Source organism: Cavia porcellus, unplaced genomic scaffold (assembly GCF_034190915.1).
Source record: "Cavia porcellus strain 051 isolate PalLab524CR breed Dunkin Hartley unplaced genomic scaffold, mCavPor4.1 scaffold_19, whole genome shotgun sequence".
NCBI classification, from domain to species: domain Eukaryota; kingdom Metazoa; phylum Chordata; class Mammalia; order Rodentia; family Caviidae; genus Cavia; species Cavia porcellus.
In genome coordinates this window covers 63,925,606-63,942,517 of record NW_026947502.1, presented here as the reverse complement: position 1 = coordinate 63,942,517, position 16,912 = coordinate 63,925,606, and the positions used below count along the sequence as shown (strand labels likewise).

The window sequence follows — 16,912 nt, the reverse complement described above, 5'->3', positions numbered from 1 at the left end:
ATCCCTAGCCCCAGATATATATATTTAAAAACTAGTGTTAGGGCTGTGGAGAATTGGGATTAGAAAAAAGGCAAAATACGGATTAGAGAGCATAGAAACTTGCAGATGGCTTACCTTCTAAAATCTCAGAAGTTTCTCATGCTGCTCTCTGTGCCTGTGAATCATGTTTCAGTCGCTGACTTAATTTTCCAGGTCTACCTCAGCATCACTTACCAGTGGCAGCACCGACTTTGGAGCTTGTTTGTTTGCTGTCAGGTCTGTCTGTGTGTTGTAGGATGTTTGGCTGCATTCCTGGCCCGACCCCTGAGTCCCACTAGTTGTGATAATGTTATCCCTGCACACTGCCAAGTGTTCTCTAGGGGGCAGGACTGCTTCCTGTGAAGGAAGAACATGAAGGGTAGCTGGGAGTGTAGGTGCATGCCTGTAATCCGGCATTCTGGAGGCTGAGGCACGAGAATTGCCATGAGCTTGAGGCCAGCCTACGCTATGTAGTGAGTCTCTCTCTGTCTCACACACACATGCACACACATGCAAACATACACCACAAAACAAGAGCAAAAAAAAAAAAAAAAAAAAAAAAGTGAAGGCACAGAGGCCTGGGCAAGATTGAGCGCAGGGTCTGAAGGCCTCCCTCAGGACCCTGACTGCAGGCATGAATCAACAGGTCTGGCTCCAACTTAAGGTCCCTGGGGTTAGGAAAGCAGTGAATATTTTGTCACTGGAAAAGGGGTGTGAGTTTGGTTAGTGGAACATCCTGAGACACTCACTGGAGAGAAAGATGTGCCCATATTGTCCGGGGGAGGAAGCTGGCAGCCTCCTTGGAAGAGTCATGAGTGTACCCTCAGACTGAGGCGCTCAGAGGAACACAGGAAATGGGTTAGAAACAGACTTTTACTTTGAGAAAATAGACATCCATAAGTGAGAGGAACAGGCAGTGTCTGCTAATGAGTTCTGGGCATCACTTCAAGCACTGTACAGCAACCCACAGGAGACTGAAGTCAAAGGTAAATGGAATGTCCCAGTGTTGACACTACTAAAGTCTAAAGATATTATATGTGAGTAAAGTTTAACAACTTTGGCCAATTGGAAAGTTAGGTTTTTGGACAATGTAACCGGGAAGCATCACACTAGGGAAATATCTGATACAACACAAGAGACCAACCATGGCTGTCAAAGATTGTTCACAATGCACCAGTCACTGAAGTTCATAATAAGGGCAAGACACATGTCCAATGATATGCTGTAAGGATAGCCAGTGGTTCAGCTGGAGGAGGAGTTAGAACCACAGAAACATGAAGAGGATGGAGATACCACCTACCTTGACAAGGCAGCTGGGCCTAGAGCCCCTTCCCTGGAGGTGCAGTGCAACACTGCCAACCTGGGTGTCACTACAGCAAGGTTTGGTGAAGGTGATGAAAATCTGCTTGTCCTCAGTGCACTGACCATGCAGCTGGTGAGTAAGGAGGAAATCAGGAAAGAATGAACAAGCTTCTAAGACAACAGGTTCTAGAAGGCTCAGGCTGATGCCCAGAGCAGTGCAGTGTCCCAGCCTATAGCTGACCTATGGCACAGGGCCCAGCTCCTTGTCCATATTACCTCTGGAAGTGCACCCCATCCTCCTGTGAGTCTCCCCAGAAGCCACCAATCATGTGCACCTTGAGCCAGAAGGCCCGCCCTCCTTCAGGCCTGCCTTCCTCTGCAGAGTGTCTTGGTGTCTTAGCACAAAAGGAACGTTAATCTTGGTGCCCAAATTGGGAGGGATTGACGAGGTCATTAGAAATGAAGCTCAGGTACACCCTGGGGTCACACCTGCTAGGAAACAAGTGGACCCAGTCAGGGTCAAGTCCAAGCCACTGGTCAGTCCTGTCCCTCTGTGCAGAAGAAGACATAAGAGGGCAGGTGAGGGCCTTGCCACTGTGGAGCTGGGCTTGTGTCCCTGAGATGTTGGTCCCTTGAGAAAGAGTGCCCCTCTCCAACATGCTCACCTCCTGCATCCCCTCAGAGATGGTTTATGCCTTCTTGCCCAGCTGGGATGAGCCTCAGGGACAGATGCAAGTGAGGGTCACAAAGCACTTGTTTTGAGGAGCACCCAATATTTGGCTGAGGCTCTCTGCAAGTGATGCTTGAGTGGAGCCCTGCTGGCCAGTGCTCTTCCTGTAGGGTGATGCCTTGGGGACAATGCCTGCTTGACATCTGATTGGGCATGTGTTGCCCAGGTGAGAGGCCCTGGCCACTGCAGACACCGCATACTCCTAGGAAGTTTCTAGCTTTGGTTAAACATTTCCTACAACAAGAACTCTGATACTTGGCTGAGGGTGGCTCAGGTTTCCCCTCAGACGCATCTCAGATAACCAGGAGGTTGTGGACACTCTTAACTGCCTCTCCACGGTGGCTTTACTTAAGTCAGAAGTTAATGCTGGGGGCTCTTCAGTGGCACCAGCTGATAGTGAGGACTGCTGGGCAGTCAGGAACAATTGGTTTGGGAACCAGAGAAAGGGCCCTGTAGTTGTCCCTCTGTACCTGAAGGCCTCCCTCCCCTCACTGCGCCCTGCCACCAAGCTGACCCCACAATGATAGCTATTAAGGGTGCAGGTTCCCAGCAGCTTCCCTGCTGCTTCCTCTGCCAAAGGTGCTGCACATGGTCCTCTCTGCCTCTTTCTTTAATTCATGAGCATGGATGTTTTTCCCATTGCTTTTAAGGTTCCTTTGTATGCATGTCTTGCCGGAGCTTCTTGTTGGGGTGATCCACTCTAGCAGTCTAGAAAGAAAGAGAAACAGAGTTGTAACTTGAACAACTATTTCTAAGATAACAATATGTAATCTATTAACTAGTGATTCTCTACTGTTTATTCTTTCTAAAATTCTATATGACTTGTACCCCCCCTTTTTTTTTGCTTTTTCTCCTTAAATAAAATTAAAAAAAAAAAAAAAGAAAGAGAAACAGAGTCAGTGGGCATAGGTGCCCATTCCTTTGTTAGACGAAAGAAAGCAAATGGCCTCAGCCAAGTGGAAGCTGGTTCCACCAGTGATGCTAGCCACGGAGTGCTGTCAGGAATACAGAGGTGGAAGTGAGGGCCCAGTTAGTACTCACATGAAACATGTGCTACTTCTAAAACTTGAAGACAGGAGCTGCATCAAACACTCCTGACCTTGTAGAAGATGACCACAGCAGAGCTGACCCCAGCACCAACCCAGCTGGGAGCTCATACCCCCTGCTCTCATTCTGCCACACGGGCTCTTTTGCTTTTCTCTAGCTTTACCATGTATGTGTTCCAACAGCACACTGCTCCATCTGCTTGTTTTGAACTTTACAGTGGTTAAAACCCCACTGCATGTCTTCTCTGCACAAGGTCCTGTATGTTGGTGCTTGTGGTGGCTGCTTTCTTGCCCTTGCTGAGTCACTGTCCCTTTGTCCACAGGCTGTGACTAACCACTGAACCTTGATGGACACTTGGGTTCCTTCATATTCCCTGACACAGCAGCACACCAGGTGCACAACTCTTTGGTGCGGATATCACAGTTCCTTGAGCGTGAATCCATAAATGAAGCTTCTGGTTTAACAGGAAATCAGATCTTTGACTTGTTGTAGAGCACCAGACTGTTTTACCAGTGTGGACTGTTTAACCAGGGTACAGCTTCACAGCTCAGCTTCTTCCCTGTGTAGAGGGGTCAGACTTGTCCATGTCACCATGGCCTCAGTCAAAAAATTCCATCTTATTATTTGAACTTGTATTCTTAATTACTAGTGAGATTGAACATCTTTTCATGCACTTATAAGCCATACATATTTTCTGAGCTTTTCTTTTAGTATTTCTCTTTAAAAAAAAACCCAAAAACAATTTCTATTGGTGTGCAGTAGTGGATGCGTGTAATCCCAGCTACTTAGGTGGCTAAGACAGAGGACTGCAAAAGACAGGTCAATGTAGACAAATTATTGAGACCTTGTCTTGGAATAAAAAGGTGGTGGATTCCAGTACTCTGGCGAGTTGAGGCAGGAGGACTGCAAGCTCAAGCCCAGCCTGGGCAACTTAAGGCCTTGTCTCAAAAAAAAAAAAGATGAAGATGTAGGTTAGTGCAGAGGCCCTGGGCTCAATTCCCAGTAGCACAAAGGCAGAGGCTGATGGCTGGGGATATAGCTTAGTAGTAGAGCACTGGAGTCAATCCCCAGTATTGCAAAAAATAAAACAACAACAGCAACAACAGTAAATGCAGTGGATTCCTTTAGGTGGTTCGCATGGGGAATACCAGGCACTTGCTGCTATGGTGGTGAGGATAAACACCCTGGTGTGAAGATCGACAGCCCCTAGCTGGTCTCAGGACAGCAGGTGCCTGCTGCTTATTCACCTCATAAAGAGGTCTTGGGCTTCCACAGGTCACTTTGGTTCTCATATCCTTCCTCTGGCATGTGGTACTGCCATCTCCAAGTCCTCTTAGGAAAGGAAGGGAGTTGGGGATTACAGAACCTTTCAGGAGATTGGCTATGCACAAGTAGGGAGTCTAAAGTCATTGTGTGTGTTCAGAGATTTTTAAAAAAGCAATTCTGAAAAAAAAGAAAGAAAATAAAAGAAAAAGTAATTTTGGGACCTGGGATTATAGCACAGTGGCAAAGTGCCTGCATGAGTTCAATCACTGGTTTAAAAAAAAAAAAAAAAGACGGGCTGGGGATTTAGCTCAGTGGTGTAAGTGCCTGCCTGGCAAGTATAAGGTGGTGAGTTCGACCCCTGATACCGAAAAAAAAAAAAAAAAAAAAAGGCAGAAGTTATGATTTTTAAAGATTTTTATTTATTGTTTAAAAATTTTTTTTATTGGTACTGGGGAACGAACTCATGACCTCATGCTTGCCAGGCAGGCACTTGTGCCGCTGAGCTAAATCCCCTGCCCAAAGTTATGATTTTTAAAATTTTTATTTTAAGTCTCCTTTGTAAGAATACTAATCTCATTCATGAGGGTTTTAAAATTTTTATTAAGAGGATACATGTTTGTAGGACATGATAATTATATTCATTTTGGAAGGCTGGTAATGTACATCATATATCTTAATCCTTTTTGCATCCCTTTCTTTTCCTAGAAGCTGTGAATTTTAGTATGACAAAAATCATCAAGGTTTTATCCAGTGTGGTGGTGCATACCTGTAATCCCAGCATTCGGGAGATGGAGGTAGAAGGACTGCTTTGAATTTGAGGCCAGCGTAGGGTCCATAGTGAATTCAAGGCCAGCCTGAACTATATAATGAGTCTATGTCTCAAAGAAAAAATCATCAACTTTTTTGTTTTTATTTTTTTGGTATTGGGAATAGAGCTTTCTAGGCAGGTGCTTTTGCCACTGAGTTATATCCCTGGCTTCTTTGTATTTTAAATGTCATTCACTCATTCATTCATTCATGCAGTACTGGGGACTGAACTAAGGGCCTTGTTCATGCTAGGCAAGTGCTCCATTGACAAACTTCATCCTCATCACCTTGAGATACGATTCTGCTACGTAAGCAGGCTTTGAACTTGAAGTCTTCCTGCCTCAGCCCCTCAAGTGGCTGGGGTTACAGGTGTTTGCCACTATCCTACCTTTTCTCTTCACACATTGGACTCCTCTCAGGGTCCTACACATAAGTGGATTCACAGCATTTGTCCTGTGTTTGGCTCATTTCATTAAGAATCATGTTTTCATGGTTTATCCATGAATCAAAATTTCCCCCTTATGGCCCAGTGGCATGTTCTTGTGTATCTTCTGCATTCTGTGTGTCCACTCATCTACTTTATCATCACTGAACAGTGCTGCTGGCAACATCCATGCACAGGTCTCTGGTTGAGTCTCGGCTTCTGATCCACTTAGATTATAAGTCTCAAATGACTTTTGTACATTAATCTATGTGACAACCTTATCAACTGTGTAATAGTTTCAATAGTTTGTGATTTTTAGATTCCTGCTTAGTAACATCTCCTAATCATGATGATTAGGGTTTTCCACTCTAAGCTTACATATCTTAATCCTGTTTCACTGCACTGGCTAGAGCCGCCAAGACAATGCTGATTTTAGCTAACGTGTTATCTGCAGTTACTGAAACAGTAAGGTGTTCCTTTCCCCTTGTAGTGATTTTTTTTTTTTTTTTTGTTCCAGGAATCAAATGCAGGGCCTTGCACTTGCCAGCCTGGTGCTTGTGCTGCTTAGCTATATCCCCAGTAGTGTATTAATGTGGCAAGCTTGATCAATCTGGGGCCAAACATGGCTTCCTAAATCAGTCTAATTTGTTTAGTTGCATTGTTTTTATTATGTTCCACTGAATATGGTTTGCTGGTGTTTTGTTTAGGACTTTTGCATCTACGTGCATGAGTTATAATTTGGATTTCAAAATTATACTTGCTCTCTAAAATAAGGGGATGTGTCTTGTGTTCTCCTCTCTCTGGGTTACCAGCCCACATATCACTGGAGCAGCTGTTTCTCGAACAGATTGTATTTGTCTACACTTGGTGTTTTTTTATTTTTAAAAAATTTTTAATAATGGAAAAAAAAACATCTAAAACCAAAGCTTCTGGAAGAATCACTTGTTCTTGCCCATCTTATACCTCTCCGTGAACTTGACCTTTGCCTCCTGGCGGGCCTTGTGCTTGAGGGCCGGGTCTCTGAAGATGTCCTTGGTTTTTTTTTTTTTTTTTTTTGTCTTTTTCCTTTTTTATTGGTACCGGGGATCGAACTCACGACTGCCTGCTTTCAAGGCAGGCGCTTATGCTGCTGAGCTAAATCCCCAGCCCTGAAGATGTCCTTGTTGACCACAATCTTGTCCAAGGAGACGTCCATGGAGTACCTGGTGGGCATGAGGTGACTGTAGTTATAGTCCTTCATGAAGGACCTGATTTTCTACCTCTTGGCGATCTTTCTCTTCCCCATGGTGGCCGTCACTTTGCAGGGGTAGTGGTCAATTATGCCCACCAGGGCATGGCTGTAAGAGTGGTCGGAGGTGCTGTCATCGATGTTTTGCGACTGGTGTAGCCTCTGGCCAGGACTAGCACCACTTTCCCCAGTTTCATGTACCTGCCCATTTTGACAGCACTGAACCTGGGCTACAGCGGAAAGACAAGACTTGATGTTTTTTAGAAAGGCTAAACTGTCCACTGTAAGGATTCATACGGTCCTGGGGCTCTCTAGGCCATTCCTCTTTGAGTTACTTTCCCTCCCTTCTCACTCCTGTTGCTTTGTTTTTTTCTTTTCCTCCATTGTTTGGCCAGGGATGTCCATTTTAAAAGCCCTTTCAAAGTCTTTTTAGATTTTTATCCTATTAATGGCTTCTATTCCCATTGGCTATATTCATTCCTCCTTTCTAGTCTGGACTTACTCTGCTGTTTACAAGTGTCTCAACATGCTGGCTTGGGGCTCTTCTGCAGTGACCAAGCACACAGACTATCAGTTCCTTTGGCCTCTGCTGACCCAGCAGTTCTGGTGAGTGGTAGCACTACTGGGAGCTCCTGAAAACTTCCATTATGCTTTGTTTTCATTATGCTTGACTCAGGTCATTCAGGTTTTCTTTTTCCAGGAATGTTTCATTTAAATAACAAAACACCAAAGACATGGTGTTAGTGCTGTGACATCATGATGACCTTGAGAAAAATGGGAAATGAGCCACTCGGCACCCAAAGGGTTACAGCAAGAGACAGCAGGCTGATTCTAGATGTGTTTTGCTTTCCAGATAGGTTATTGCTTTGTAGTTGATACATTATATCAACTTGAAAGAAGAGCATCACAAGAAGCAGCAAGTCTACACCCTTAAAACTACAAAAGTGAAAGACTTTGCTTTGAGGAGAAAGCCACAAAGCACTGTACTGTAGAATGGTGGCAGCATAGAGAATTTGTTCCTCAGAATTGGATTCAGAGTGCCCAGTAATCCAGGAATTCAACCCCTATTACTAAGAGAGAAGAAAGCCTGGCTACTGCTCCAGCTGTCAACAGACCTTAGCATCATCCAGGTGGTGCTGGTTTTAGGTACATGCAGAATGCAAGAGTTCTAAGGTTAATAAGGCTTCCACCATGATTTCAGAAAGCCAGGCAGTGTGTACCTGACAGGACAGTGTGTGAAGCTGTGAGCTTAAATTGAATGTGCAGTGCAGACCCCAAAAGTTTCAAAAACCAAGAAATATGGATCACCTAAGGAAAGCTGTAAGGTGGGGGCAAAGTGAGCATAAGAGAGAAGCCATGGAAGCTGTAACCATCAGAAGTGCCATAGGAGTGGAGTCACTCAAGCCCTTTGGAGCTCACAATTTGCCACAGATCGCTTCAGATGCTGGACATGGAACTACAAGACTTAATGTTTGCCCTCCTAGATTTTGGACTTGATTTGGTTCTACTCCTTTGTATCCTGTTTGTAACTTTTGGAATGAAAATGTTTATTTTGTGCCAGTTGGAAGTATCTAATTTTTCATTTGTAGAGGGAGTTGCAACTAACAGTTTGCTTTACATCTTGGGCGAAGATTTGGAATTTAAGACTTTTCAGCAATGTTGAAACTGTTAGGACTTTGGCAACTCTTGCAGATGGGACTTTTGCATAGTGGACTGTACATGAGTTTTCAGAGGGCCAGGGACAAAGCGTTATGGTTCTAATGTAATAAGTTGATAGACTTACTACTGGTTCTTAAGGACTGCTAAACCTGTGTCATACTGCTCAAGCTGTAAAATGTTAAGAATAAGCATGTCTTTGTATCTGGAAAGGGGTTTAAAGAAATGAGCCTGTCAAGTTGACAAGGGTTGAATTGCAATGGTTGATACATTGTGTCAACTTGAGAAGTTTAGAAGTTTAACTAAGTGAAGCAGTAGGGAGGTAGGGTGCGTACTTTGTAAACATCCTCATCTTGTGTAAGAGAGGGAGACGGAGTGGGTAGACCACCTGAATACAATATAATGGAGGAAAAGAGGCTTGCTCCTCTGGCCCTGCTCCTTGCTCTTGTTGCATTTGCAGTCTTTTGCACCTTGAACTATTGATCCTGTGGGATGCCACCCTGCCTTGGAGTCAGCTGATTATGGACTGTGAGCTAAATAAATCTTTTGCTCCTTAATTTTGAGTGTTGGGTATTTTGTCTCAGCAAGGACAGAAAAGTAACTAACACTGTCTTGCTTTGTAGTTCATGCTGGCTTTGACTTTACTATGTAGCCCAGGCTGGCCTCTAACTTGTGGTGATCCTCCTGCCTCAGCTGCCCAAGAGCTGAGAAGACTGGCATGTGCTGCCACACCTGGCTAGTTGTGCAGTTTGTCTCAGAACCATGAACTATATATACATGAGTATACACAAGTTTTTAATTTCCTGGTGCATTAAAAAATATTTTTTGCTGTTTTCCATGCTTACACATTTGAATTGTTTCAGCCTTTTCCCAGAAGCATTCAGTATTTAATTTCATTAAGAAAATGTGGCTCAGTGGTGGAGCCCTTGGGTTCATCCCCAGCACAGGAAAAAAAAAAAAAAGAACTCCTGGCATTTGGATTTTGCTCTTTTTGTTTGATTGTTTTTGAGACAGGGTCTCACTATGTAGTTTAGGCTGGCCTTGAATTTACTAAGTAGCCCAGGCTGAGATCGTCCTACCTCAGCCTCCTGAGTTCTGGGATTTCAGGCATGTGCCACTGTGCTGGCACTTGTTAAACCATCCTTATGAATCAGTGCTTTATTGAGACCATCACATATGAAGTTCCTAAATTCCCAGTTACCTTACAGGACTGAGCACTGTCAGCACTCCACCTTACATGTGAGGAAACTGATGCACAAGGCAGCTCAAGGTCCCACAGCTATCAAGGCAGAAGTCAAGTAGATGATTTCTGGCTGGAGGGCTTATGCTCTCCATCATCCATTTCCTCCCCAGCAATTAAGGACATCAGACTGAAACACATATCTTATCCCACAATGTATGGGTAAAACTAAGAACCGACCTACCAGCTGCTGGAGGGCCATGGAGCCGCCCACGGTCTGCTCACTGCCGCTGGTGTCTGTGCAGCCCAACACAGGGCAGGTACGTGGCATTGTGGTGTTCCGTGTCTGGGGCTTGTCCTATCAGTCCTAACTGTTGAAAAAACATTCATTGTGGCATTATTTACAACAACATACATCAGCAACATCCCAAGGGTCCAGGTACAAGAATGGTTAAATTGGCTCCAACTTTTCTAATCAGTGGATCATTAGGTACTCATTAAAAGAGATGTTTCCTATTGGTAATAGGAAGAAGTTATCTCAATACTATAATTCAGTTAAAGAAAAAACAAATTCAGATACCCTTAGGGTATGTGTGAGCACTCTGGGATGTCACAGATCTCTGTGTCTACACCATTATCTTTAAACAGCAGTGAACATGCTCTGAACAGCCTTTTGCCACTGGTGGCTCCAGTCCACTTCCTGCATGTAGGGCTCCTGGCTTCCTAGGCCAGCCCTTTCTGGACAGTTTAGTTTTGGAGGACTTTAAGACCTACAGAAAGGTCACAAGAAATGGGCTTGCAAGATCCCTGTATCCCAGACTCTCACACACCCTTTGCACGGACAGGGTTGGCAAACTATGGCTGCTGCCTTGTTCTATAAAGTTTAGTCAGGCTCGCATGTCCGGTGCCATCTGTAACTGCTGTTTCATCACATGGTGGAGCTGAGTGGCTCTTACAGACTGCACAGTTGCAAAGCCAGGAACATTTTCTATCTGGCCCTTTATGGAAAACATCTGCCAACTCCTGATCTAGGTCTATGAGGGACTGAGCCTTGGGCAATTTGCTATGTGGCTCATTTAGTGTACATAAGTTGTTGTCATAGTTTTTTACTCAACATTTGAAAAAGTAAACTGTCCCTAAAAATACTATGTGCCCACCCCTGAAAATCTTAGCATGTATCCTTAGTAACCAAAAGCTGAGCCAGGAGGCCAGGACCCCTGAGGCACTAATGCTACCCTGTCACCTAGAGGCTAGTCATACTCCAGGTTTCACCTGTGCCAGCACTGTGGGCAATTCTTTCAACCCAGACCTACATACAGCACCCGAGTGCAAGGACCTGTCTCCCCAGCGTCAGCTGACATCTGCCCTTGCATCATTTTGCCTCATTAAATCTGCATTTCTGAGACCATAAGGTTTTCTTTCTTGGGTATAGTCTGAGGGGACCCAGTCTCTGTAGGACAGGAGAGCCGCTACAATACCTGAACAAGTAGATACCAGGGTGGGAGGTCCTCCACTTGGAATGTTCTTCCCTGTGGAAGATGGTGGTGCCTGAAGTCCCCCTACAGGTGCAGGTGGTACCACGAAGACTCCTGAAGCAGTGAGCTGACCGCAGCTCAGGGAAGTCTGGCCTCAGAATATCCTAGGGATTTATCTTAGGTGCTATCATATGGGGTAAGACCTGGCTATGGGAAGGTGACAGGCTGGACTCCAGGGCCTTCTCCTATAGAATTAACTAGACCAGAGGCTGAACTCCTGCACCAGACTTTCATTTCGTTTGGGGACTTCCATGAATTTTATTTTCCTGTTTTAGGCTTTGTGTTTGTGTGTGTGTGTGTGTGTGTGTGTGTATGTACAGCACAAGGAGACTCACCTGAAAAATGGGCTCAACGGAGCAGGGATCTGAGTGGCCACTTTACAAGATAGCTACTGGCAATGCTCCAGGCCCTTACCCGCCACAAGGGGTTCCTTGGGCCACTGGCCAATGTGTGGTCAGGGAAGAGAGGCGCACTTTGTGAGCAGAGCTGTAAACACAGGGATTAGAGTGTACTTGGCAGTGGGAGGGAGGCTTGGGTGCACTTCTTAAGGATGGCAGCCTCACAACTTGTGACTCCATAATGAGAGCCGGTTTGGGGCTATTACCTCAGGGGAGACCCAGCCATGCAGGGGTAATTTGCAGAAAGATTCCAACAGTAATGGAGACTAGATAAAACATTTCCACAGGGATAGTGACCACTCTTGACCATTCTGGACAACTCCCCCACCATTTCCCAGTTTTTGAATACTCGAACAAGCTTATGTCCAGCCAGGAACCATTCTTTTAGGACAGAATCTTCATCTCCAAAGACTAAGGTCATTATTAATTTTTTTTGTACCCAAACAGTTGAAAACAGGTACCAACACTCTCCCAATGAAAAGCCTCCTGGGGATTTAGCTCAGTGGCCTGCCTGGCAAGCATGAGGTCGTGAGTTTGATCCTCCGTACCAAAGAATAAACAAACAAACAAATAAATAAATAACAAGCCTCCTGGTCAGCAAAGTCACTTTGCTACTCTCTTGCAAACCAGCACCCAGGGAGAGTCCCATCCAGATCACTCTTGGGACACTGAGGGCAGGCACAGCCATGTGAACTTGCTTTGGGGTAGGACAGACTTGGGGACAGACAAGAAAGTGCACTAACCTGAATGGAGGGCCACCATTGGGCAGGCCGCTGCTATGTCTTTAGATCAAGTGAATCAAAGCTGACAATGGTGCTGCTGATGGCACCTGGGCTCCTCTTCATGCCTGGGGAAGGAATCTCCCAGCGTGGCTCTGCTCAAGGGCATACAAAGCCTGATTCCGATGAGATCATTCAGGTGAATGATGCTGCCCAGTTGAGATGACAGCTGGGTCGGGAGGACATACAATATGGCCCAGTTCTGGGGACAAGGCCTGAACTTAGGGACCGGTGGATCCAGCCCAAAGATAGAAGCCAGCTATGTAGGGACAAGTGAGAACTAGTGCCATCCAGGGGGCACTTGGGGCCACTGAGCTGGCTATAGAGCACTGAGATCCAGCTCGAGGCCCCAGCTCCTTCTCAGCCGCGTAGGGCTGGGCTCAGAGACCAAGGGGGCCGAGTGTCCACAGACTGGAGCCTGGACGTGCTGCTGGAAGGGCTAATGTAGAAGTAGGAGACACTGGGCCCGCACTGGCAGGAGGTGCTGCTCCTGCTGGGGGTTGCTCTGTTTCAGGGCTTGTGCTGTTTGTCTCTGGTGCTGAGCCCCAAGCGGCGTGAAGTATCTCAAATAATGAGTGTAGCTGCAATGAGACAGGGGCGTGTCTGTGTTTCTCTCACTGTCTGTACAGAGACTTCCAGGGCTGGCTCAGTTGCTCACATGTCTGACAGGTGGATTTTCCTGGTGAGGACAGAACCAGGTAGCCACAGGCTCACCTGGTACATTGCACATGACTCCACGAATGAGAGAAGCCATGGTGCATCAGCACAAACTCGGAGTGCCACAGGCCACGGTCAGCTTAGTACTTCTTCCTTGGGTGGCGCTTCCGGTGGCGGATAAGGCAGGAGCTATAGGCGAAGGCTTTCCCACACTCCTCACACTCATAGGGCTTCTCGCCTGTGTGTGTTTTCTGGTGTTTCAGGAGGTTGGGGCCACAGTTAAAGGCCTTCCCGCACTCCCTGCATTTAAAGGGTTTCTCACCAGTGTGAATTCTCTGGTGTTTAGTGACATCAGAACTGTGCCGAAAGGTCTTCCCACACTCATCACATTTAAAAGGCTTCTCTCCTGTGTGAACTCGCTGATGGCGAATGTGATCCGTCTTGTGCTTAAATATCCGCCCGCATTCACTGCACTCATAGGGCTTTTTCCTCTGAAAGGGCACAAACACAGGGACACCCTCAAAGTCATCTTTAAATGAAGCATCGAAGGCATCAAAGAGATGTGCCTCGTCCTCAGGGCTCAGAGTCGGCTCTTGGCAGCGTCTTCTGGCCCCTGAACGTCTCTTGTTTAGCCTTTTCCCACCTGATACTTTTTCTTCTTTAACAGTGGCCTCTTGCATTACTGCTTCCTCCTTTGGGGCCTGGGTTGCCTTTTTCCTGCCTGCAGGCTTTTCCATCACTGATCCTGGGAGGTGGGAGGCAGGAAGCACCCAGGAAGCCAAGGAGGGCTAAGAGCTTACCGTCAGAGGTTTCCTGATTCTTTTGTAACTCTAGTCCAACATGGGTGGCTTGCCACGTCCTATGTGTGCAGCTGAAGCTCTGCTCCAGGAAGATGGCACCTGGTCTCTTGCTGCTGCAAAAGCAAGATAGGGACACCACATCAAATGTGCCTTCCTAGGCTGCATCCCTCTAGACTCCCCAGTTACCCCTCATTTCCCCCTCCCCAGCTTTCTCACTTCAGTGAGTGGCACTGTCACTCATCAACTGGCTGGGGTGCTCTCCTCTGCCTAAAGACAAGGGCATGTCCAGTAGGACTCCACGTCACTTGGCTTCCACTCCTTCGTTTTCCCAAATTGGCTCCTTCTCACTCTTCCACTTGCACACACCGACATCAGCTGGGTGCTCTGGTAGGAGCTGCATCCACCACCCAGAGTCTGGTCCTGACCTGGGGGGAGCTGCCTCTTCCTGGCCCACAGCAGCCAGCAGTTCCCACCTTTCTCATCCTTGCTCAAATGGGAAAGCCTTCCCCTCATACTAACAAGCTCAATACACCTCAGCCCTCTCCCTTCCCTCCTCATCCTGGCCAGTTTTAGAGTACACAAACATGTATCATTTTTCCTGCCTCTAGAGGTCTGCACAGAGCTGGCCCCCGCCCAAAGAGCTGTATTCTGATGGCCCCTATTAGCCTTACAGGCTCCCTCCCTTAGCGTGCCCCACTTTCCTTCTTTATTTATACCTTGACCACCTCCCCACCCCGTGCCAAGGATCACTAACTACTGAGCTATATCCTCAGCCCTTTTTATTTTTTGAGACAAATTATCACTACATTGCCCAGGCTGCCCCTAACTTCTTTATCCTCCTGTCTCAACCTCCCAAGTAGCTGGGCTTACTGGAGCCTGGCCTGGCCTGGCTTCTCTAATTTTCTGAGCAAATGTGGCCTTTTTTTAAAATTCATGTGTTATCTCTCCCAGTGCTTTGTGGCAACTCTCGGAACATACAGATACATCATCGAATATTTGTTGAATGACTCAAAAATCAAAAGCTTTAACTGTCACTTTAGGAGCACATCTTCTATTCCAAGCATTTGACAAACATATGCATAACTAATCTTCATTGCCATCCCACAAGGCATAGAAGGGAGTGGCAGAGTCAGTCCTAATTTGGCAGATTTCCTTGCTTCCTTGCCTGAGCTGTTGAGGTTCTCATTTGGACTTCGAGCCAAAGCCTTTGCCAACCTCAACTAGGCCTCAGCTGGCTTTGTCTGAGTTTTCCTACACAGATGTCTTTTTTAAGGACTTCTCACAGAGGAAGACTTGATACTTTCAGTCTATAAGTCTATTTGACAGTTCTCAATCTCAGTATCAGTTGAAAGCACCAGTAAAACCCACTGACAAAGGACAGGCAGAGTCTAGGTTTCTGTGACCAGCAGCTGCATGGTTTTGTGTTGCATTTGTTAAGAATCCTGCTCCAGGGGCTGGAGGTATAGCTCAGTATTAGAGTGCCCTAGGCCCTGGGTTCAATCACCAGCACTGTAAAAACATAAATTAAGATACCCTACCCTATTTTTTCCAAGTTTCCCTGACCTACTTCTCTCTCAAGTGTTAACTACCCAGATTCCAGTATGAGACCTTGATAAACTTCAGGCCCTTTAAAAAACTGCTGGTGAAGGAAACTTACAACAGATCAGGAATCATACTCTGTCCCTTGCACCTCTGAGCACAGCAGACTGTGTCTACTATTTGAATTGTTTTTGCAGATGCTTAGCAAGGAGTCCATGACCTGGGACTCTTACTCAAAGGCTCAGAATTCTGCCAGCTCTTACTTCAAAATGTTTCAGATAACAGTATTTCATCTTACTTGTATTGGTTCTTGGTCAACCAAACTAGAATCTGAGGCTGGGGTCTAGCCTGGCTAGGAAATGGAGGTGAAACATGTCGCAAGTGACACATGCACTCTACGCTCTCTATGGAGAGATGCTTGGTGTAAGGTGACTGTATGTATTTTCTTACCTTACACGGAATCTGAGAATGCCATCTTTCTTGGATGAAAACATTTAGACAAGCTTGATTTGGATTCAGATCAGCATCCAAGGCAACTACCTGGAGACGACTTCTGAGAAGCGTGAGACAGATCTGAAGCTGAAAGGACACCGAGGCTGGGGGAGGCTGCAGGACTAAGGCAGCGTCTCAGTGAGGGATCACAGCGGTGCTCTGCAAAGGCTCACCCGGTCACTCTCCACAGTAAAGGAGACTGAACCCAGGGCATACAGGATTTTGAGTTGCCTACCCTGAACTTGTTGTGATCTTCCTGCCTCAGTACTCAAAAGAGCTATGATTACAGGCATGCACCACAGCACCTGATCCCTGCTCAACTGAGGTCAGGACCTAGTATTAGCAGAAAAGAAGTAAAACCAAGAGCCACTACACAAGGGCAGTCTACATTTTGTCCCACCTAGTGGGCTGAGCAGTTCAAAGCAGGATGTGAAGGCACCTGGGTTCTATGCTGACTGCACTTTGAGGATGCTACTAGGGCTGGTGTGGGGTTCTATGGCCGCACGCACTGCTTCTTCCACCAGGGCACTTGTCACTTTCCCGTGTAGCTGGTCCCACACAGGTCAGTCTTCTTTCAACGTAAGGTTCTTGAGGGAAGAACGGTCTTTACATCCCCATGTTCCTGATCCCGGCATACGTGGAGCTCTGGAAACACCTTGAAACAGTCTCCTCTGCCCAAGCTGGCAGGCCCTAAGGCAGGGGCTGTGCACACGGAAGAGATGAAATAATTGTTACAAACGGCATACACCATAGCGATCGTGTTCTTGGCCCTCTTACTTCACAAGCCTTGAGCGTGCTAGTGATATAAGGTAGCTCAGTTTCTGCTGGCCTAACAGCCAAGCTTTCCTGCCTTGCTATGCAGCTTCAAGGTGGCTCCTACACCTGGTCACCCAGACATCTTGGCACCAATCAGCTGGTCATTCATTCCCTTTAGGAAGCTGGTTCTCTTCCCACCAAGCCCTCAAGAACGTAGACTGGGAAACTGGATTCTCCAGGGGAGTCCAAAGCCGCCGCCAACCCACGCCCAGACCCGAGACCCTGGCCCAGGTGGAGT

General features: G+C 46.5%; 1 protein-coding gene across 1 annotated transcript; it reads right to left on the bottom strand.

The window, feature by feature from the left end:
- Positions 1 to 873: 873 nt before the first annotated feature.
- Zfp41 (ZFP41 zinc finger protein) lies at positions 874 to 16,912 on the bottom strand. The gene is made up of 4 exons (XM_063231171.1): positions 15,817 to 16,912; positions 12,335 to 13,940; positions 9,903 to 10,029; positions 874 to 2,758 (listed from the first exon to the last, which is right to left on the bottom strand). The coding sequence occupies exon 2, from the start codon at positions 13,762 to 13,764 to the stop codon at positions 13,168 to 13,170; it is 597 nt and encodes a 198-aa protein (XP_063087241.1). The 5' UTR covers positions 13,765 to 13,940; positions 15,817 to 16,912; the 3' UTR covers positions 874 to 2,758; positions 9,903 to 10,029; positions 12,335 to 13,167.

What these genes read in the sequence shown, in the direction of transcription:
- Zfp41 (XM_063231171.1), bottom strand. Translation starts at nt 13,764, where the DNA reads ATGGAAAAGCCTGCAGGCAGGAAAAAGGCAACCCAGGCCCCAAAGGAG.